The following is a 23,676-nucleotide window of genomic DNA, read 5'->3' as shown; positions in this document are numbered from 1 at the left end:
TCTGTGATTTGCAGCTGACCCCCTTTGGCCACCCACTGCTCAGCTTGCACTGCAGGCAGGACACATCCGGTGCATTACAGGGTGGAATGGAATGACTCTGAAGCAAATACCTCTTATCTCCAACTCCCAGCCCCCACCTCTGCTTCTGACACCTCCCGGGGCAAACAAGGCCTGAAACATTTCCATGAGCTGCTTTGGCACTGCCTCTGCCATTCTGCTGCCAGCACCAAGTGCACTCCTGGATGCCAGCAGCACCCATGGCTGTGCTGGCCCTCACTGATTCTGACAGTAGTGCCAGATTGGAAGGCAGAGACCCAGTGCAAGTGTCAATTCAGCAATTGGCTCATGAACTGAAAATACTATTACTTAACTCACAGTAGTACCTAGAGACCCTGACAGAGACCAACTGTGCCAGGAGCGGTACACACCCAGAGACTGTATCCTGCAGTGCTAGGAGTTGTACGCACCCAGAAACTGTATCCCCCAGTGCCAGGAGCTGTACGCACCCAAAGAACAGACCCCCCAGTGCTAGGAGCCGTACACACAGAGAGAGCAGATCCCCCAGTGCTAGGAAACATAGGGCTACAGAATGAAAGTCAGTCCAAGCTCAGCTGAACTCAGGCTCCTACTGTGCAGGGCACTGTATACACCCCCGGATAAAAAAAATAAGACCTGTTCTCCACATGGGTTGGCTCCTGTGGTTAAAACAGGGGAACCACAACAACTCAGCTCAGCAGCTGTAGCCAAAATGTAAAGGGGAATGTGGGACTGAAGGTGAATGGATAGCACAGGCTGCTGTGTCTACACTGCCTTTTTAAACCAATTTAACAACCTGATGTCTGACCCCACCTCGACTTTGCAGTGCAGCTGCATCCTCAGTGTAGACGGTGGGTGAGATGGAGCATGGACACGTTGCATAGAAAGGATGTGATTTCACCAAAGCAGCTGAACTGGGCAGCGACAGATGTAGGACTAGAACCCAGGCCCTGTCAGGGGGCACACTGGAAGTCCCCACGGGAACTACTCTCTCTGCCTGTTATCATCTCAGGCAGCCTGCCACACCAGCACTGCAAAATTCAGGACAGCAGGAAGAGTCCAACTGAGCTTTCCCCAGACTCCCAATGAGCATCCACCACGCCCATGGTGCCACAGCTACTCAGAGCTTTGCACAAGCCAGCCTGAGCTAAAAGGCTCTTTGCCCTCTCCAGCAATGCTACTGGCTGTCAGCCACAGAACCCCCAGAAGAAGTCTGTGCCCAGAGCTGTGTGTGGATGGGTGGAGTGGGAGCAGGCAGGGGCCAGGGTGGAGCCAAACTGGAACAGCATCAACTGAAAGATGCTGCAAGGGACGGATGGCAGAGGGTGGGAGGAAGGGATGGAGATGGAAGGGGATCCCTCCAAGTGTTCCCTGTAAACTGAGCATTTGGGCAGCCACCCAGGAGAGATTCAAGTGCTGCCCGGCTGATTAGCAGAGCGCCCACAGCGGCAGCCTGTGTTTCTACTGGTGGTGCACATCAGCACATACCTTAGTGCACATAACAAAAATTATTCCACACCTGGATGGAAAATTTGAAGGGAACATTGATCCCTCCCCTTGAAATTAAATCTGTGGATCTTGGCGATGTGAGGTTGTGGCTGGGTCTCTCATCCTGCAGGGGATCCCAGGCAGCCTTAGTGGAGCTAGCAGGATGCGGAAGGGAGGACACAACAAGCCACATGTGTAGCCCCCAGGCTTTGCAGGTGACACGGGTGCTGGGGAGGCCTGGATGGTGGCAGGCAGATGGCAATGCTGGCAGATTAATTAACACTGTCCTGAGCTTCACAGGGAAGAGTTTTCATGCTCCGTTTCTCCAGCAACAGCTTCCGGAGCTCGATTACAGGCTGGCGCGAGTGCGAGAGACAGAGGGGTGGGGAGAGCGCGGTGCCTGCAACTGTGATACCCAGCATGCCTGAGATCTGCAGACTGCTGTGGTGGTGGAGGGGGATGAGGGGCGGCGTGTGAGATCCACAAGCTGGGTACATGTGGGGATAGAGAGCTAGACAGATAAAAAGCTGAGGCAGGCAGATACATGGACTGGTATTTTCTCATCTAGACAACCCTTTCTCCAGTCCCAGGGCATCGCCCTTCCCCAACCACGGGTAGGGTACTACCAAAGTCACCATCCAGCACCGACCGTTTCACAGCCATACGATTTGCAAATTGGTCAATTTCACGTTTTCGGCTCTTAATCCTCATATTTCATGGTGTTGTAACTGGCTTCCCAGCCCAAAAAGAGATGGGGGCACAGACCTGTTGCAGGGGGCATAGGATTGCCACCCTCTTTCCCTGCTATGAAGGCAGCAACTGTGAGCTTCCTGGAGCTGGGGAGGTTCTAAGAAGTAGAGGTGGGTCAGGTCTGTCCCCCTTCTTCCACTGCCAGCAGAGTCTGCAAGGGATGGATAGGTCCTGTCCATCCCCTGCCCAGACACGGGTAAGAAGCACCCTTTGGTGGGGTGCTTGGAGGAACACAGAGACATCAGATTGCATAGGGAAGGACTTATTTCACAGTCCCTGTGCATTTCTGATAGGGCCTTGGCCACAGACTCATACAATCCTAGGGCTGGAAGGGACCTCAGGAGGTCACTGAGTCCAGACCCCTGCCCAAAGCAGGACCAAACCCAACTAAATCAGCCCAGCCAGGACTTTGTCAAGCCAGGACTTACAAACCTCTAGGGATGGGGATTCCCCCACCTCTCAGTAAAGCATTAGCCATGGGGACTTTCTGTTCTCAGCCGGATACCTGGCAGCTTCCCCTTCTCCCACACTCATAGCCATGGCTGGGTGACTCCCAGCAGGGATCATCCTATCCACCAGGGGTTCTGCTCCTCCCTGGGGAGGTACAGGCATGGCACCCCTGGAGGAGGCGGGTTTGGTGTTACAATCAGAAGGCAGGGAGTAGGTTGGGGTCGTTTGCCGGGAGATGCAGGTTCGTACCCATCCCGGCTCGCTAGTGACCATCAATGTGACCATCGGGCAGTTACTGTGATACCAGTGGGCATCCAAGCCTCATTCTGATGGGGGGGAGCTGCTCCACGAAGTGGAGGTACAGGGAATTGCACAAAGGTGGTTTTCACTACACGGGGCCAGGCACTGCTGTTACCTCTCATGGGGCAATGGAGCCCAGCCTCCAGCTGGGGAAGCACCAAATCCAGGCTGATCCAAGGTCACTAGGAGACTTTCTGATACCTTCTGAGGGCACTAAATCAGGGCCCACCAAACAACCAACAGCTACTCAGCTCTCTGCCACCCACATGCTGGCCCCCCTATCCTCAGTGAGCTATGGGGAGAGCAGGAGCCCAGCAGACCACAGACTCTGAGCTGGGCCTAGGGCAGCCAGGGCTAAGCTCTTTCTCCCAAGCAGCCCAAACAGAGCAGCAACACGGCTGCCCTGCAGACTGGGGGAGACCTGTCACTTGCCAGCCACCCTCTCCCAGGATGGGAAGAGCTCTGGGCACTGCAGACCCTCCCGATCCTGAGAATGTACGAAACAAAGCGGGCTGTACCAGCAGCCCAGCCCACACACAAGCTGCCATGGCTCCCAGCTGGGGAGTTAACAGCTGTCAGCGTGGTGGAGCACGCACGGGAGTCGTGCCTGGCAGCCTTCTGAGGAAAGCACACGAATCCAGGCCAGGATTCCCCTCTGTATGCGTCCAGCAGGGAGAGCAGACTAGGGTCAGCAAAGGAGCCACTTCTACTATCCATACTCTGGGAAGAACCTGAGATGGATTTTTGTGCCTGACTGGAATGGACTCTGGCTGCAGCCCTTCCAGCAGAGATCTAGGAATGGATTCTAACACGGGCCTGAATCATCATCTGTGCGCACGTGTGCTTGCACGTGCACGAGTGTGCACACAGAGAGCCAGAGAAATGCGAGTGGCCATCTAGTCCAGTCCTGCCTCAATATTACCTGCACTGGGGTAGGCTATAATTTTGGATGGGTGGGGGCATTAGTGGAGGAGCATCAGGTCTGGGATAGAGGTTGGGTGCACAAGAGAGCTTGTGGTACGGGAGGCATGGGGAGCGAGTTTGGGTGAAGGAGGTAGTTGTGACCTGGGGCAGAGGACTAGGGTGCAGAGGTTTGGGGTGAGGGGATTGGGCTGTGACCTGGGGCAGGGGATTGGGGTGCAGGGTCTGTCTTGAGTCAGGTTCTCTTCAGGAGCTCTGTGAATGATCTGAATACTGGCACAGAGCGTTCTCTTATAAAGTCTGTGGACAATGTCAAGCTGGGAGGGGATGTAAGGGCTTGGAGGACAGCACTGGCATTGAAAATGATCTTGACAAACTAGAGCAATGGTCTGAAATACATAGGGTGGAATTCAAAAGGGAGAAATGCAAAGCCCTGCCCTCGGGAAGGGATGATGCGAGGCACAGATACCATGGGGAAATGACTGTCTAGAAGAGAGGACTGCAGAGAAGGGTTGGGGGCTGTAGAGGATCACAGATGAAATACGAGTCAACAGGATAATGCCCATTGCAAAAGAAGCCAGCATCACTCCATCAGGAGCACTGCAAGCAAGAAATAAGCAGCAAATCTTCCATTCTATTTGGCACAGATATGACCTCCACTGGGTAGTGTGTCCAGGTCTGGGCACTGCACGTCAGGAAAGAGGTGGACAAACTGGGGAAAGTCCAGACAATAATAAAGACAATGCCAGGCCCAGAAAACAACGTGCTAGCAAAGATGGAAATGCACCATGCACGTTTACTCTGTGAGACGAAGACTAAAGTGGGGGGCATGACAGCCACTTTCAAGTACTTAAAAGATTGTTGTAAAGAGGAGATGGATGAATGGTTCTCCCCAACACTGAGAATGGGTCAAGAAGCAATAGGCTATAACTGCAACACGGGAGGTTTAGGAAAGGCTTCCTGACATGGTGGTTAAGCACTGGAATAAATTGCCTCAGGAGGCTGCAGAATCTCCATCCGGCCCATGGGCGCAGCAGAAAGCCTCAGGCAGGCACCCCGCCTGCCCCACACCCACACACTGCTCAGAAAGGGGTTACGTAGCCCTGTTTGTCCGCGAGCCGGAAGGGGAGGAGCGGCTTCTCATGCTGCCCCTGCCCGCAGCACAATCCTGTTGGCTGGTTTCTGGCCAATAGGCGCTTCCTGTTTGAAGCACCCTGCCCCTTCATCCAGGCTCCCGGCTGTTCGGAGAGTCACCCAGGTAAGTCTCCCGACCAGAGCCTGCCTCTGAGAGCCCAGCCCCTCCCACCTCCCAATCCTCTGTCCCCTCCCCCCATAACAGAATCATAGGGCTGGAAGGGACCTCAGGAGCCTCATGTACACCTGTAGGTGTGCAGTGTAATAGGACAAAACTTGCACATATTCATAAATGTGTGTACAAAGACAGGTGTGTGTACGCTCACATGCATGCTCATGCATGTACACATTTGTACACATGGTCACTCATGTGTCTGCTGGTACCTAACACGCCTTCCAGTCAGCAAGCCCAGCTCCTAGCTGCATACAGTCCAACAGACACAGCTGAGCCATAGACTCCACATTAATCCCCTTCCCTCTCTGCACTCTGAGACCCAGCTCAGCAGCTGCCAATTCCACCCATGACGCCACAGACAGCAGCCCCTGAACATGGGGCTGGGGGAGCTCTCACACTGCCCACTCTCTCACTGGCTGCCAGGACCCACATAAACTCCACTCTCTGCGCACAGAGAGACCTTCATCCGCAGCAGGTTGCTGGAAGGCAAAGGCCTCCGCCCACTGTGCAGTGCGCGTGCGTGGCTGTAGCCAGCATGGGACAGGGAAGGCGGCACAGAGAGGTGAAGAGCATCTCACAGAGCTGCTGACAGGAGAAAGAAAGTTCCTTGGCAGAACAGCGTCTGGGATTGGGGTTAAAGCACTATCAGCAATGAAGCTAGGGCTCTGGTATCTTGCAGGACTGAGGGCTTCAATGGGCCGTGCAAATGCCCATGGTAAAACAAAACACCAAGTCCGCAACTGGTGGCTTCTTTTGGAAGAAAGGCAGGGGTTCCTTGCTACCCTCTTCTCCACCCAAACAGCTCAGCCAGCTGCTTCCTACTGGTCCTTCCTATTGTTTAGGCCTTGGTGGTCATGTTTTCAAGTTCTCTCTGCCTCCACCAAGATGCCAGATTGGCCAACCTCCCGGGTATGGAGGCAGGGCTAAAAGCCAGAGCTGCTATCGCTTCAGCTCAAGCACCCACATCCCCTACCTTGGGCTCTACCAGACTTACCAGACTTGGCCTTTGCAGGCCAGGCACAGCGAGGGCCCCAATGGCACACACTGACCGGTAGGTTATGTGGTCAGCAACCCTTCCCAGGCAGAGTGCAGCAATTTGATCTTTTGACCTCTATGTACAACCCAAATGCCAGTGTTTCCCAGTCATTAATAGTCCTATTTACCACAGCTACATTAATAAACAAACAGAGATGCAGAGCTGTGCTGCTTGCAGGGCTCTACCTACAGGAGCAAGGAGCTGTAAGTCCCCTAAGTCTGGAGTACTCACTAATACGCCCTCAGCAGAAGGGCTGCTCAATTCTTGCCAAGCTGGCCTGTTCCTAACCATGACAAACCAATGCTGCCAAGCCAGGCACGTTGTTCTAGCTCTCAGGGGCTTCAGTCAGGCATTTAGGCCTAGCTGTGCTGCAGAGGGGTAGCTGGGGCACTGACTCAGGCCCCAGTCCTGTGCCATGGCTGGGGCTCCAGTCCCAGCCCCAGACTTGGGATCACTTGAGCAAGCCCCCTGAAAATAAACAAAAACCACCAAAAAAAGATCAGTGAAAAATCCAAAAAAATCAAACAAAAAATCCCCATAATCCTCCACTCAGTCACCGCACACATCCATAAACCTGGTTCATATTGTCACAGTTCCTGAGAAAACTCCCTTTTGAGTCATTCTTTTAACCCTTGACAGCATCACACCCACCACTGTGGCGACGACTTCTGCAGTGGGGGCCCCATCCCCAGCCCATGCCCCAGCAGGCGCTCTGGTGGGGGCACCAGTCCCACTCCCATACTGCTGCAGGGGCTCTGGCCGCCTCTTGTGCCGCAGGGCGAGGAGGGGTGGGGCTCAGCTCCTGCTGCACACCACTGAACATCGGCTCATGTGCCAGAAGCGGCACGTGTGCTGAGGGCTGCCGACCCCTGCACTGATGGGGCTACACGAGCAACCCATTCCCAGCAAGCCAAGGCATGAATCTGCCTTGCAGTAGCCTGCCTTGGACGGCCTGTCCATGTAGAGCCAGCTGATGCACACGAATCATTTGTTAACATACTTAGACTAGTCTCATTTCAAAGAGAACTAGATTAAAGTGTACAATGACCCTCACCCATCTGGCACCCTTGGGACCTGACGGGTGCCGGATGAGAGAATTTGCCAGATGACAGGAGTCAATATTGTCTAGCAGCTTTACTAACCCTTTCACTGTTTACTGGGCTCTTCGAAGGCATTTGGGGTAAATTAGAGCTAAATAATAGCACAGAACACTGAGAGCCAGGTCCAGTGACTGGAAACAAACTTTACGGGATCATGGGAAACTTGGCCGTACCCCTGAGGTTGTCTGGCTAACTGAAAACATGCTGGATTACGGGTGTTGCTGGATGAGAGTGTTACAGATTAGAGAGGTTCAACCGGCAGCAAAGGGTGCATGTGCATCAACCAGGTCTGCACAGACAGTCCACGTCTGGCAAGGGCTCAGTAAATTCACACCCTAGTTTGCTGCAATTATTGTAATTATTTGGCTTGGTGTACACTTAACATTTAGAGCAAATGAGCTATGTCAAGAAATGGAGCAAGGGGCACAGACTTGACTATAGCTAACAGCCCACGGCAAGGGTATCTCTGCTGCAGTCCATGTTGCCCACTTCCCTACTCTCACACATCACAGACAGTTGCTGCTTGGAGTCACAAAGCCCTGGAACTTGGGGCAGATGCTTCTTTCCTGCCAGATGAAAGGAGGAAGGGGTCCAGCTTTTCCTGCTGCCTTTGTGCTGGTCAGTTTCCATGCAGTCACCAGGGAAACCAGCAACAAACTGAGACTACCCTGGGGAGCACATTTTCACTTTCATCCTTTCGCAGTGGGTGCCAGAGGCAGGGGAGTGTGCGGAACAGGGTGTGTGTGGAGGAAAGGGAACAGGCACCGTACTCAGCCCAAACAGCAGCCAGCCATGGAGACAGAAGTGCAAGGATTAGGCATGGGTGATGCAAGGCATGCAAGCACCGATCACTGGAAGATAAATGCAAGGATGCAGTCCAGGCATTACCTTTGGCACCACAAACATTTTCTGCCACGTGCATTTTCTGCCAGCATGGAAGTCCTTGACCACGTGCCCCTAGCTGCTCGCAGGTCACCCACCCATAAGGAAAAGTTGTTTTGCTTTGCAGGAAACTGCTTTTTTTAATCAAGGGTTTCTAAGAGTTTGCATCAGTCCAGAACTTCATCCTGCTGCCTGCTGCTGGCCTTGGGCTTTTACAATGGAAAGGCTCTTTATAGTCTAACTGCATGACCTCAAGGAGACCTCCACTCAAATGCTGCCCTGCTTTACTCTGAGGTCCCAAACAAGCAGATGAACTAAGTAGGACACGCGTGTGCAGAAAAAGGAAGAGAAAAGAGAGAGAGATAGGATTTAACCCCCAATAACCACCCCCACATACACACAATAGACCAGAGCAGCAGTATTGATCTCACCGGCTGTTCAAAGCCAGAAGATAAAAGCAGACACCCACTGGAGCTGGGCCTGTGTATTCATATAATACAGCAAACTGTAGGTCCCATTAACTCTCATTATGGGGCAGCTTCTGTATGGGGCCTCTGCTTCCCTTCAGGAGTACAGAGCCCCACACCCCAAAGCTGGAAGGTAACAGTGCCAGGGAAGGGTATGGCTGTCAGTTGGGCCACTACAGATGTCCCTGCTCTGGAGTAGCTGCACCAGGACATGGCTGGCTCTCTTCTGATCATGGCAGGGATGGTTTCCTCCCCTGCACCCCAGATGGTGGGGGTCATACACTGCTCCCCATCCTTGCTGGAGCTCTGAGGCCATCCTGCCCCACCTAAATGACGGGGTGACTCTCAGCTGGAGTATAACTCATGCAGACACCAAGCGCTGCCCCCATGGCATTGGTGGAGGATTCACCCATCTCCACTTGCAAAGCCCTGAAGGAGCATGGGCACCGGAGGGCAGCCATGCCCCCCTGAGCTCAGCAGAGGCCCCGCTCACCTCCGCACTTTGGCCCTGGACAGGAGCTGGGGGGTGTCACACTGAAGTCCCTTCCTATCATGGTGGAAGGGCAGCCAAGCCAAGCGTGCAGCCCTGCCAGCCCCATTGCACAGAGAGGCTAGACCAAAGCCCCCATCGGGAATCAACTTTCACTTCCTTTCCCTCTGAGAGAGCCGCCGAGGTTGCCTGTGCAGCAAACCCTGAGCTTGGCCTCAGTCTGCAATGTGGCTAGCCATCCCATCCATTCAGCATGGGATTGGGCTGCAGGACAGGCAGCTCCGCCAGCCAGGGCAGCAACAGGCCACATCTCGGGGCACCCTCACTGCACAAGGCACATGCACTCTTCCAAAAGTTCCACAGGCTGAAGCAAAGGTGCATCAGCCTCTTCTCTGGTGGCAAGGGCAACCAGCCATATCCTCCGCTCCACATCCTCCAGACCCCCCACATTCACCGGACTGGGAAGCCAGCGAAGCAGATGGCTTATCAGCACACAGCAGGGCTTCCAACTGGAGTCTCCAATAACTGTCTACCTTTCCTGGAGAGAGGACTTCAGCCCTAGGGAGCAAGGGGAAGAAGGGATAACATCGCTCAGCTAAACCCACTGAAGGAAAGAGTATTTGGGATCAGTGTCATGGGATACAGCGCAAAGCCCTCTAATACCCAGCACACGCAGGTCCCAACACCAGCCATCCCCCAATGGGCCTGGCTGCCTTCTGCTCAGCTGGCGAGGAGGCCACAGAGTTAATCCCCCTGAGCATTCATCTGCCAGGCAGGATGTCCCATTGGTTAGCTTGGGACTTGGAAACCAGCGGTCAGTTCTCTCCTCTGCCACAGGCTTTCTGAATGACCTTGGGCAAGTCACCTAAATTTTTCCAAGGTATGGAAGAGTTGCTGCATTCAGTGTCCCAACACCCAACTGATTTAGGAGCTTGAGTCTCCATTTCAATTGGGATTCAGGCACTTAGGAGCCTAAATACATTTTGAAAATGAGATCCAGGGTCCTAAATCAGATAGGCAGTACAATACCTAAATACCTCGAATAATTGGAGTGGACCTCAGCATCTCAGTTTCTCCTGTAACAGATGGTGAGAACAGGCCTGGCAGCCTGCAGGGGGCACTTGAGAGGTGCTCGGGCACCCTGGGAATGGGCGGCTACACAGATACACTGGGCAGAGGATGATCACAGGGTTACAGGGCTCACACCTCAAAGGCCACAATGAGCCACCTCTAGAGATGGATGCCTGAGGCCTCTCTGTTGGATTCGTGGTCCCATTCCACGGGAGCCGTCTGTGGTGCTGAGGGAACCAGAGCCCTTTTCCCCTATGGCCCAACTCTCCTGGACAGTTCTGAACTCAGTTCCCAGCCTGTGGATTATCCCACCTTTCCTCACTGCAGATAGTCACACTTTCCATTCGTCACGCCGCACAAGGTTCTTGGAGCCCTGCGCAAACATCCACCAGCCAAGCTCTGAGCAGGTCAGTCAGCCATTCTCTCCTGCTTTACCGTGAGGGCCAGGAACATGTGCAGCACCCCCAGCAGATCAGGGTCACAGGGAGGGCCAGAACCTTGGCTGCAATGTCCAAAGGCACCAAAATCCCCCATCAAATCCCAGGGCAGCTCAGGGCCCTATGCCCCTTGGCCTTTGTACAGATCCCAGCCCAGGTGGTTTGAGAGCCAATCCACTGGCACATTCAGGTGGAGCAGGCCTCTAGGAGTACCACAGGCAGCCGCACAAGCTGCAGACACTCTGAGAAATCATCTGGCCCCTCTAGTTCTTCCACCCAACAAAGGGCATGAGACAAAGGGCTACACTGACTGGCAGGATGCTGGCTTGAGGACCACACTTGACCAGCCTGCAGCACCTTCTGCAATGCTGCCCCAGTGGCTGGTAGCAACCCTCTTGGGCCAGGTCCCGTCTGGCCAAGCGAGCACTGAGCTGGAGGCTGTTGATGGTAGCAACTAGGGACTGAGTTTTCTATCGATTAATAACCAGAGCAATATGTGCTGCCACCGGCCCAGCCAGGCTGGCCAACAAGACATGGGCCACAGACCAAGCCGCCGTGTTGGGCCACAGAGCCACCTCCATGAAGACAGCAAGGCCCCAAGCCAGCTGCAAAAGCTGACAAGTGATTCTTGTCTCCATCAGCAGCTCTGGATCACATGCAGGGGAATCAGAAATGAGGACGATCAAAGCCAAACCCTACAGGCACCTCCATTAGCACTGGTTAGGGTCTGGTGGCTTGCAAGGTATGGAAGACCAACGAGTCCCAAGGAACACAGCTGCACAACTGCCCGTCATGGATGTTGCACTGTGGCCCGGCCTTGCCTCAGCCCAGACAGTTACTCACCTTGTTGGCCCAGCTGGCCTTCCCTCTACACCTGCCAGGAAGTGCAGGGATGGGGCAGGAGGGACAGTGGCTGCACCCCTCGGGGTGGGCAGGCAAAGGAAAGAGCCAGATGTCCCTTCCAGGGAGCCAAGACACAAATGAGTCGGACTGGCTGCTGTGGGCAATGATACTTCTAAAGTGGCTCAGACAACAGGCCAGCCCTGGGCCTGTTGTGTTGCCAGGAGGTGAGGCTGCAACTTCCTGTTTCCCTGACCCCCAGCAACAGGAGCCCCCCTCACCTGACCCCTTACTATTTACTGGGTTAGACTTCAGGCAGGAACCTGGAACCCCACTTCTCACTGGCCCTGGCCCTGCCAGCAGGCCAGAGCTACCATGTGCCCAGCAGTGCAGCTGCCAACCAGGACAACTGATTGTCTCACTCGGCGCCAGCACCGTTCCCTGCTGTCATCCAAGGGGGTGCCCCAGGAGACCCCCAGAATGTTCCAGACACAAACAACAGCTACAATCATACCTCCTTCAGCATGGCTGAAAGAGATCGACGGGGAATGGAAGCATGGCCCTTTGGGATCTGCCTGGGGACAACGTGCTGGGCAACTGACCACTGGTGGGGAGAGTCTGAGCACAAAAGACCCAGATTTTAACCCTGTCTCTCTGGTGACTTTGAGCAGAGGGGTTGACCACCCCTGCCTTGGTTTCCCCATCAATAAAGCAAGTGCTTGCCTGCTCTCTGAGGGCCTCAACAGTTTGTGGAAGGAAAGTGCTTCCTGAACAGCTAGGAGCACCCTAATAGATGGTACCAGTGTGAGAGGGAAAATATTTAATGCAAGGCTCCGGACTTTTCCCAGGCAGATTCACAATTCTGATCCCACCAATGCATCAGCCTCTGCACCCCAATACAATTCCCTCCCCAGGCAGAAACTGGGCCCAAGCCCAGCCCTCCCACAGCTGTCTGTACCCTGTCCAAAAGCCCCTCATGTCAACTGTACCCCTCTCCGCTTGCTGAGCAGCCCCCCCACTCAGCAGCCCCATCCTGCCACTGAGCACATGAAGCCTTCTGCTGGCAGAGGGGGGTGGGTGCCAGTACTTGGGCATGACATGACTGTTCCCTCGCAGCAAGCGGCAGCGTGCAGAGTACACAGAGGCTCTGCCAATTCTCTCCTTACAGCCAGCTTCTGTGCACATGGAGTGGCTCATCCCCTTGCATCCGCTCCTTCTGCTCCCTTCCCCTTGGGTACTCTAGGTATCTGGAGTGTCTGGGGAGGAAACTGTTTGTACCAAAGCTCCCTGGGGAGTGGTGCATGGCAGAGAGAAGAACACGATGTTGCCAGCTGATTGTGGAATGCACCCAACAAGCCCTCACCTTCTCCCCACTCAGCCCAAACAAGCTCAAACTGCCCAGCCACATGCACCACCAGTCACCTGGAGAGGGCTCGTCTCACACCCTATCCCACTGGGGTCTCTGCAGTAGAGGAAGAGGCAAAATCTAGCTCAAGACATACAGGGAAACAAGAAAACATTCTAGAAGTATATTAGAAGCAAGAGGAAGACCAAGGACAGGGTAGGCTAATTGCTCAACGGAGATGGAGAAACAATAACAAAAAGTAAAAATGGCAAAGGTACTTATTGATTTCTTTGTTTCAGTTTTCACCAAGAAGCTTGATGGTGACTGGATGCCTAACACAGTGAATGTTACTGGAAATGGTGTAGGTCAAGAATTTAAAATAGGCAAAGAAAAAATTAAATTACTTAGAAAATTAGATGTCTTCAAGTCACCAGGGCCTGATGAACTGCATCCTAGAATACTCGGGGAGCTGATAGAGGAGGTATCTGAGCCATTTGTTGTCACCTTTGAAAAGTCACGAAAGTCAGGAAAGACTGGAAAAGGGCAAATGTAGGGAAATAAGGACAACACAGAAAGTTACAGAGTAGTCAGCTTAACTTCAATGCCAGGAAAGATGATGAAGCAAACAATTAATGAATACATTTGCAAACATCTGCAAGATAATAAGGTGACAGGTAATAGCAAGCATGGATTTGTCAAGAACATATCATGCCCAACCAATCAATTAGCTTTCTTTGATAGGATGACAAGCCTTGTGGATGTGGTATACCTAGACTTTAGTAAAGCACTTGATACAGTATTGCATGACTTTCTTCTCAGTGAACTATGGAAATGCAACCTAGATGGGGCTACTCTCACATAGGTGCATAACTCGTTGGATGATCATTTTCAGTGAATAGTTATTAATGGTTCACAGTCAAGCTGAAAGGGAATAACAAATGGGGTTCCACAGGGGTCAGTTCTGGGACCAGTTCTGTTCAATATGTTCATCAATGATTTAGACAATGGCACGGAGAATATGCTTACCAAGTTTGCAGATGTTAGCAAGCTGGAAGGGGCTTCAATTGCTTTGGAGGACAGGGCCAGAATTCAAAATGATCTGGACAAGCTGGAGAAATGGTCTGAAGAAAATAGGATGAAGTTCAAAGAGGACAACTGCAAAGTACTTCACTTATGGAGTAAAAAACAGTTTCACAGATACAGAATGGGAAGTGACTCCCTAGCAGGAGTACTGCAGAAAGTGATGTAGGGGTCATAGTGGACCACAAGCTGAATATGAGTCAATAGTGTGACACTTGCAAAAAAAAAAAAAAAAAAGCATATGTGATTCTGGGATGCACTAACAGGAGTGTTGCCGGCAAGACACAAGAAGTAATTCTTCTGCTCTACTCTGCCACATTTTAGGAAGCGTGGATAAATTGGAAAGGGATCAGAGAAGAGCAACTAAAATGAATGAAGGTCTAGAAAATATGACCTGTGAGAGAAGATTAAAAGGATTGGGGTTGTTCGGTTTGGAAAAGAGAAGGCTGAGAGGGACATGATAGCAGCTTTCAAGTAACTAAAAGGGTGTTACAAAAAGGAGGGAGAAAAATTATTCACCTTCACCTCTGAGGACAGGATACAAAGCAATGGGCTTAAATTGCAGCAAGGGAGGTTTAGGTTGGACATTAGGAGAAATTTCTTAACTGTCAGTGTGGTCATACACTGGAATAAATTGCCTGAGGAGGTTGTGGAATCTCCATCACTGGAGATATTTAAGAACAGGCTGGATAAATATCTAACAGGGATGATCTAGATGGTGCTTAATCCTGCCATGAGGGCAGGGCCTGGACTTGATGACCTCGAGGTCCATTCCAGTCCTAGGATTCTATGACAACAGAACAGTGCCCCTGCACCTCCCAGCTCTGTCCTCCACATGGCACTGGCCAGTGAAGGTTACGGGTGCCTGCCAGGCTGCCCCGCAATTATAAGGGTGGCACAGCAGCAGCAACAGCCTTTTATGTGGCTACGCCTGGAGGTCCTGTTCAAATCCCTGCACTGGCCAAGACAGCATCCTTCACATTTCTATACAGCCTGCCCCATTCAATGCTGCTACTGTCCCCTGGGAGCAGGAGAGAGCTGAACTTAGTGTGCATGGAACCCCGACTGCCTCTTCCGCAGGCCCATGTTACAGCAAGGTTCTGCACAGGAAAAGGACAAGCTCCTTAATCCCCATCTCTGCTCGCTGAGCAACCGTTGGGCATGCAGGCTCTGCCAGCATGACTGGGAGCCACACAGCTATGGGAGTGGCAGACACATTCTTGCTGCCCTGTGCACCATCAGCAGTGCCATGTGTGACCACAGTAGCTCTATAAGAACCAACTGAAGTTCCTGAGAACTGGGAGCTTGTGCAGCTACTCAGGAGAAATTCAGCTGTTGCCCAGCTGATTAGCAGAGAACCCACAGCTAGGTGTTGCGTTTCCATTGGTGGTGCACATTTGCACATGCCTGGGTGCACATAAAAATTTATTTCACACTTGGATGGAAAAGATTAGCGGCACATCAGTGCATACCCAGCTGGGTTGTTCTGGCCTCGAGCAGGGGACTGCAGGGCTGGCGACCGGCAGAGCACCTTGGCTACAAGCGACGGTGTGATCCTAGCCAGGGCAGGCACCGCTGCCCTAGCTTTCACAGAGCTATGGCTGGTAACAGCAGCAGCAATAGCCTGGTGACACAAGCCTGGGTACAAGCCTGCCAGGGGTGCAGTACATACCCACTTTGCCAGCCAGCGGCATTGGCACTCCTGTCAGCACCCGGGCTGGCTCGATTGATGCTAGCACTGGAATGACTCCCCGTGCCGCAATCACACCTCTGGGGCACCCGCAGACACTGTGTGCCAAAGCCGCTGGAGTGAAAACAACAGGCAAAGCCCAAAGGGCAGGAGGGCACCGGATTATGACGTCTGGGCTCTAGTCTCATTGCCACCATTAATTCGTCATTTGACATGGGCCGGAGGCTTCCTCCCTCTGCGACTCTGTCGCCTGTCTCCCATCCTTGGGCTGGCCAGACTGATTTGCAAAGCTCTTTGAGGCAGGGCTAGTATGTACAGGGCCTAGCATAACAGGGCCTCTAGAAGTACCATATTACATATAACACCATTGCCACTGGGCTGTGCTTCCAGCCTCCTTTGCATTCCAGACCCCCAGTTGTCTGAAAGGGAGGTTTGCAGGTGACCTCACTGATCACCAGCGAGGGGCACTGGGCCCATGTATGAAGCCCCTGGTGCGATTTCAAAGAAGTAGTGGGTGGGGAGGTACTTCCAGGTGTGAGGAGGTCTGAGAATGACAGGAGGGAGATGCAGCCCCTCCCTCCTATTCCCTGCTCATGCACAACGGGCTCCCAGACCCTTGGGCGACTGGCAGGGGAGAGAATTTTAGAGGCATGCTGCTACAGCAAAAAGTCCAGCCTAGCCCAGCTCCCAGCGCATCCTGCATAAGAGAGATTCTGACAGACTCCAGGTCCAGAATTCATCCACCCTCCAGATGTGCTGACGGATGCCCCTGCACACCAATGACAAAAAACGCACCAGCTAACAGTTTTGGTAGGCCCTACAACATTACATGCTCAATGCTACTCAACTCCTTCTGCTGTCCATGTGGTCTAGTTTGAACGGGTTTTAAAACACAGACCCCCAATCACAGTCCTGGGGTCTGATTTCCTAGGGCGCAGCTCCACAATTGGCCAATTTCCAAAGGCCTCTGCCCTCATTTAGGCACTCAACAGGCCGGTTTCCCCCAGGAGCAGACACACCCATAGCCAGGAGCCTGTCCACAGGATCCCAGCACCTTCCAGGCTGCACTCTTTGGAAAACCTGGCTGTGCTGGTGCCTGGGGAGGAGAATCTGGCCTGCAGAGTCCCTCACACACACAGCCCAGCAGCGACCCTACCCCAGCAAGGCCTGGCATAGAGAGAAGTGATCCAACTGACTCAGCGATGGAATCGGGGACGCGTCTCTATAAATAACCAGACTCAGAGACAAAGCACTTGCTATTCATCCAGTCGAGGGGAATACAAGTGCAAGCAAGCAGCTAATTCCCAGAAATAGCTGCACAGCCCCCAGGAGTCCAGCAGCTGCCCCTGGCTTCATGGCCTCATGCCCGTTGGCCAGGGCTTGGCACAGGGATCACTGGCACTGCAGTAGGACGTTGGGGTGCTGGAGCTTCCCCGCTTCATCTGGTCCCCAGTGGCACAACTGTCCTCTCTGTGAGGGGCAATGGCTCTGAATGGACTACGTCCCGGCCACCACCTCTCCGACAGCTGTACTGCAGAGGCCGCACAGAACCCAAGACCCATTTGCTCCTCTGCCATGGGCCATCCAACGCAGACAGCTCCAGGGACCCTCTAAAGTCAGGAGCCCGGACAGGCCCTGTCAGCTCCAGCCTGGCCACCTAGGGACATGTGGACTGACAGCAGAGGAACCCCGCACCCATTTGCCAGGCCACCAGGCACCTCCCTCCTTCCGCACTGCCCGGCCAGGCACCATGTACGCTTCTCCCTCCGACCCTGAATTCCGCCCCAGACTGCAGTCACGCCTCTCCTCACCCCATGTGGGTCAGGCTGAATCTACAGGGCTGCTCTGAGACTTCCCCTTTCTTACTTCTGCTGCACCCAAGTGAGGGGGGAGATGGACGCAACAGCTCAGCGATAAGCAGCGCCCTGACACCAGGGAGCCACCCACTTCTTCCCTACCACTGCCTTGCAGTGCCTTCTCCTCGGGGCTCCCAGCCTCCCAAGGCGATCCCACAGGACAAGGGGAGTACATACTACACTCCAGCCCAGCTCTGAGACACACCAGACAACGGACAAAAGGCAGCTGTCACCCAGTGGAGAGAGAGTCAAAGCACTGGACTGGGGCCCAGGAGATTGGACTTTGCCACCAACTTGCTGGGTGACCATGGACAAGTCTGAGTTTCCTGTTGTGTCGATTTAGAGCATGAGCTTTTTTTGGTGGCAAGGACTCCCTCTGTGTACACACAGCGCCTGGCACTGCAGGGTGCTGATCTCAGTCAGCCCAGCACAGGGAGAGTGGAGTTTTTACAAAGATCACTGTTTCATAAGGCCAGCAATGGGCTAAGAGACCTAGTAAACCCCATGACACTCACTGCATGGAGAAAAGGGGTACAACCAAAAATCACCACCCACCAGGCCAAGACAAACCACAGCTGTGTGCTCCCAGCCTCCTACACTGATAAGCACTAAGTACACCCAGCTCAGCTCAGCTCATCTACACCCAGTTCTCATCCTGGGCACAGCTCATCACACAAGCAAAGGCTTAGTGCCTTTCTAGTCTGCTCCTTTAAGTGGGCAAATCTGTCCTGACTGCCCTCCTGTGACAGCCCCACACTCCCAGCAGGACAGCAATGTGTCCTACTCCGCAGCACCAGCTAACTGGCCCACCTCCAACCCTGCCAGGAGGCTGGTAGCCTGGTGGCCTGCTCTGCAAGTGGGGAAACCAAGGCACAGAGAGAGGCGTGAATTGGCCAAGGTCACCCAGCGAGTCACTGGCAGAGCTGGGCATGGAACCTGACTCTCCTGACACCAGATTCAAGTCCCCCACCCCACAGCTCTCCCTTCCGCCACACATGCCTATGGATAACAGCATGGCCTGCCTCCTGCCAGCGAGCCTCTCAAGGACTGACTCCCAGCTCCTCAGAGTCAGACCAGCCTGGAATGGCTCGCGCATCATCCACGCACTGAGCTCACTCCTGGGCAAGGGGCTGAGTGGACAGCAGGCTCACCCCAGGCCGCAGGTGGGCAGAGAAGTCACCACCCACACTTCAGCAGCAGCATAACAATAGCTGGGGGCTGGGGAGTGGCTGCTGAAATATTGCACCTATTCCAGGGGGATACACCAGCGGCCAGACGCCCATCTCCTGGAGGTAGGGTGAAGGCAGAGGGTCAGTTAGGCACCCTGCTGCACGAGGACACCTGCCCATATGCACACACATCCATCCACTCTCCACCCCGTCAAGGGAGCCCTTCCTGGCCCCACTCCCACGTCACAGGCACTGGGCCAAATGTTGCCCCTGGTGGAACTCCAGAGAGGAATCTGGCACCAGATTCTGATCATCAGGTGATTGTAGCCCCTTTGTGTGGGCCCACAATAAGACTGAAGAAGAGCAGGGGCAGGGGACAAGCCCAGATGTGAACAGGTAGACCTCCCCTGACACAGGTCAGCCAGCTGGTACTCTCCCCTTCACCTTCCTGGCCAGCACCCTGACCTCTTCCTTACCCTGGGGCCATCCATCCCTGCCCAGAGCCAGGCTCCCGGGATACCCATCAGATCCACACCCAGGGAGCTCCAGGATGCCTCCCTGCCCCACACTGCTCAGAACCCCGTCACTCCAGCAACCTGCATGCGCCCTGCCACGTGGTCCAGGCACATACAAACACATGTGCTGTCAGAGCCGCCTGAAATGCCAGGGTGGGCTTATCTGGCCAGCAGCTGCCCATGCCTGGCTTGGCTTTGGGGACCGGGCAGGCAGGTGGTGTCTGAAACCACTCGGCGCTCTGCCAGCAGAAGAGAAAGGCCGGTCCTACTTGTTTCACCAAATGGGGACGGCTGAACAGCTAGCACCCCAAACCCCACATACCTATACTCCCTGGAATCACCAGTTCAATTCACAGCATGGCTGGGGTGGCAAACCCAGACCCTAAATGCAGTTGGACCCAGCTCTTGATAGCCCCATGGCACATCTTGCCCTGCTGAGGGGCTCGCTCTGCTGGCTCGTTCTAATGTATACTAGATAGATGCTGTTCAGCCACCCCAGCAGTGGCTGCATTTCACAGTGGTCGCATGTGGACAGCGTGCTGGGCACAGACAGCAAGGCACACTTAGGCTACGTCTACACGTGCAGCCAACATCGAAATAGATTATTTCGATGTTGCGACATCGAAATAGTCTATTTCGATTAATAACGTCTACACGTCCTCCAGGGCCAGCAACGTCGATGTTCAACTTCGACGTTGCTCAGCCCAACATCGAAATAGGCGCAGCGAGGGAACGTCTACACGTCAAAGTAGCACACATCGAAATAGGGATGCCAGGCACAGCTGCAGACAGGGTCACAGGGCGGACTCAACAGCAAGCCGCTCCCTTAAAGAGCCCCTCCCAGACACAGTTGCACTAAACAACACAAGATACACAGAGCTGACAACTGGTTGCAGACCCTGTGCCTGCAGCATAGATCCCCAGCTGCCACAGAAGCAGCCAGAAGCCCTGGGCTAAGGGCTGCTGCCCACGGTGACCATAGAGCCCCGCAGGGGCTGGAGAGAGAGCATCTCTCAAACCCCCAGCTGATGGCCGCCATGGAGGACCCAGCAATTTCGACGTTGCGGGATGCGGATCGTCTGCACGGTCCCTACTTCGACGTTCAACGTCGAAGTAGGGCGCTATTCCTATCTCCTCATGAGGTTAGCGACTTCGACGTCTCGCCACCTAACGTCGAAGTTAACTTCGAAATAGCGCCCGACGCGTGTAGACGCGACGGGCGCTATTTCGAAGTTGGTGCCGCTACTTCGAAGTAGCGTGCACGTGTAGACGCAGCTTTAGAGTCCAACACAGATGGCATCGTGCCCTAACCAGACACAGGCTCACTGGGAGATAATTTGGGGCATGCTGCACGGGGCAGGCACTGCTGGCATCTGATCCCAGCTCTGACACTTCCTCAGCATATGCTCCAGGCCTCCCACCCCCACCGAGAACTGTTCGCACCTCCCCAGGCAGGTGATGGAGGGCTCCATGGGCTGGGGGTGGCCACCCAGCTATCCCCACCCTGCAGGGATGCCCAGCGTACCTGTATGGGAGCTGTGCTGAACTGGATCTTGCGGTTGGGAGCCAGCTCCTCCTCTTCCGACAGGCCAGGGATCTCCACGCAGCCGGACTCAGGCTCATACAGCCCATCGGCGTCCTCGTCCTCATCCAGCCCGCTCCCCCCTGAGTCCTCCCCCAGCCCGCTGTACGCACTGATGTCCACCAGATCGGCCTCGGAGAAGTCCTCCTTCTTGGACTCATCGCCCAGGTCGGCCTCCTCCTGCCCCTCGGCCCTGCCCTCCTCCTCAGGGCAGGCAGCCGCCTCAGGGGTCTGCCCGCATTTCTCAGCAGCCAGGCTGCTGTTCTCCAAGGCCACATGCACTGTCACCTCAGCCTGGATCACCTCAGCCCTGTCAGGCCCAGGCACAAAGCCGGCAGAGTTCTGGCTCTTGTCCTGCTCGGCCACCGGCTGCTCCACCCACTCAGTGGCTTCTTGCTCCTGCTCCACATCCCCGCTCTCCTCCACCTCCACCGGCTTGATCTTCCGCACCTCCTGGATGCTCTGGGCCCATGGGCCCATGGCATCCTTCTCGCCGGGCTGGGGTGCGACCGGGCCACCAGCAGCCACTCTGACTTGGGCCTTGTCACCCTCCAGCTGCCTGGCTCGGACCTGGAGAGCAGCCCCATCGCCTGCCCGGACTTCTGCCTTGGCCCCTTCCGGGCCCTGCAGGAAGACCCGGGACCTCTTGCTGATGATCTTGGAGTTGAGAGGCCCAACTTTGCTGGGGGTCTTGTGCAGGTTGTTTCGCAGGTCGGCCTTCTCGAAGACAGCACTGAGCTGGCTGACAGTGGGCGACACGGCCTCCGTGTCCAGCTTGTCCAAAGACTCTGTGCTGCCATTGAACCTCACCACCACATCCAGCTTCCTGTCCTGGAAGCCGGCCCTCTCCTTCCTCAGCAGGAGCTTGTTGGTGGTCTCCTTCTCCTGGAGGCTCCTCTCAAAGATCTTGCGGGTCTCCTGGAGCTTGGAGAGTGGCTTATCCGGCTTGGAGTCGAAGCGGCTCACCCTCTCGGACACGCTGGTCCCCAGCTTCAGCAGCGCACTGTGGTCCACGTTCTCATTCAGGCTGCTGGCCCTGGGCAAGGAGAGCCGGACAGGCTTCTCCTTCCCCTTGGCCAGGTCACAGGTGGCCTCGCCTGGCGGGGCTGTCCCCATCTGCAGGAACATGTTCTTGATCCGGTGCACGTTGGACCCGTACTTCTTGTTCCTGGCCTTCTTGGCCTCATCGCTCTCACTGGCTCCAAGGGCATCCTTGGTGGCTCGCAGGGCCTGGATCCCGGCTTCGTAGGCGTTCCGGTGGGGAGAGGGGCTCCTCAGCCCGCTGCTGCTGCTGCTGCTGTTGCTGTTGCCAGGGCTGGAGGCGTGGGGCTCTGTCTTCATCATGGTTCAGCGAGGAGTCTTCACCGGTCGCCCACACCTCATAGCCTCACTCGGCCTGTCTGGCTGCTCGGCTTCCCCGCAATGGCCCTGCCTGACAGCCCGGCTCACATCCCTAGCACAGGCAGGAGCTGCGCTGGACAGCTGGCATTGTGCAGAGGAGACGGGGGCAGGCTGGGGCGCTGCGGGGAGAAGGCACGGCTGGTCCTCGCGCCCCAGACCACGCTAGGTCTCCTCAGGGACAGGCTCAGGCCATTTCCAGCCGGTGAGGAGATCCCCTCCCCCGCCCCTCTTGCCCTTCTCCTCCTCTTCCTCTCTCCCTCTTGCTGCGCCTGAATGGCTGGTGATGGAGACCGAAGGCTCCTGCCCTTCTGCAAACGGCACAGCCTCCCGCCCCGGCCCCGGCTCCCTCTGGGTCTTAGAGAGACCGGCTGAGCAGTCCTCCTCTTCCTCTTCCCCTTCCCCGCCTGGGCCGGCAGGAGAGGAGTGGCAGGGCTACGCGTCCGCGGCCCTCCCCACAAAGGCTCCAGGCCACTGAGCTAATCGCCCCCATGCCCAGCAGGAAGGGTCCAGGACACCAAGAAATTACGTAAAGAGTTATTAAAACCTCGGCCAACTCTGTAACTCAGCCCCGTTCTCCAGCTGCCTTTTGCACGGGGGAAGAGTTGCTTTTCCTGCTCAAAGCCCATTACCACGTTCCCCGGGGCCGCCCCCCCATGCCAACAAGGCTCAATCGCCCCAGCTCTGGGCCCCGGGGACAAGGTAGAGTTCTTGGTCATTCGCAGCACAAGTGCTGTCTCAAGGGCCTGTGTGGCTCGAGGCAGAGGCTCCCTTTCCCTGGTGATCTGACCCAGGAGACCCAGTCCATTTCACCCTGTGGGAGGGGGCTGGGGCAGCGCTTCCAGGGGTGTTTGGGCGGGGGCCTATCGTAACTGGGGAGCAGCAGTCCCAGAGAGGGAGGGAGGACTTCAGCACACTCCTCAATGCACTGGCTCAATAGCTATTAAGCTGTCACAATCCTGTCTTTTTACACCAAACCCCCCAAGCGCTGGCTGGGGGCAGGTTTTAGGTGCTGCTGCAGTTCCTTGCAACATTTGTAAGACAGGCCGCGTGAAGCTGCTGCTGAGGTCTCCTCTTCAGAGAAACACGCTGCAATAGAGCCTTGAGGGGCTGCATGCACTCACCTCCTTTGCAAATCAGGCTACCAGGCACCTGGCCACAAAGGACCTGCTTTGTCCAGGCACTCACAGCAGAGGCTGTGTCTTGGCTCGCTGGCAGAATCAGGCCTCTAGACCCAGTGTTGGCCACCTGTCATTAGCCACGAGTCTGAAGATGCTGGCCTGTGGTTTCAGTGCTTCCCTGAACACTGCTCGGGTGCCTAGCGACTCTCCCCTAGAAATGTTCTGACTCTGACATAGCCCGTCAGTGCTATGGGATTGTGTCCATTCCGCAGGCACCTAGAGGGCTCTCCAGGGCCCACTGGGGCAGAAATCAGGGAGCTCACAGCCTTACCTCCGAATGGAG

The 23,676-nt window shown here is 55.0% G+C and overlaps 1 protein-coding gene across 1 annotated transcript in view; it reads right to left on the bottom strand.

The window, feature by feature from the left end:
• Positions 1-22,487, bottom strand: part of PPP1R9B (protein phosphatase 1 regulatory subunit 9B) — a 43,758-nt gene extending 21,271 nt beyond the window's left edge. The window contains exon 1 of the mRNA XM_074979262.1: positions 20,758-22,487. Coding sequence (XP_074835363.1) covers positions 20,758-22,158 — 1,401 coding nt within the window. The 5' untranslated portion in view covers positions 22,159-22,487. The remainder of the gene's footprint in view (positions 1-20,757) is intronic.
• Between the last annotated feature and the right edge of the window lie 1,189 nt (positions 22,488-23,676).

The sequence above is a fragment of the Carettochelys insculpta genome, chromosome 28 (assembly GCF_033958435.1).
Source record: "Carettochelys insculpta isolate YL-2023 chromosome 28, ASM3395843v1, whole genome shotgun sequence".
Classification (NCBI taxonomy): Eukaryota; Metazoa; Chordata; order Testudines; family Carettochelyidae; genus Carettochelys; species Carettochelys insculpta.
The sequence above is the reverse complement of the archived record's forward strand: the minus strand, read 5'-3'. Positions and strand labels throughout refer to the sequence as shown.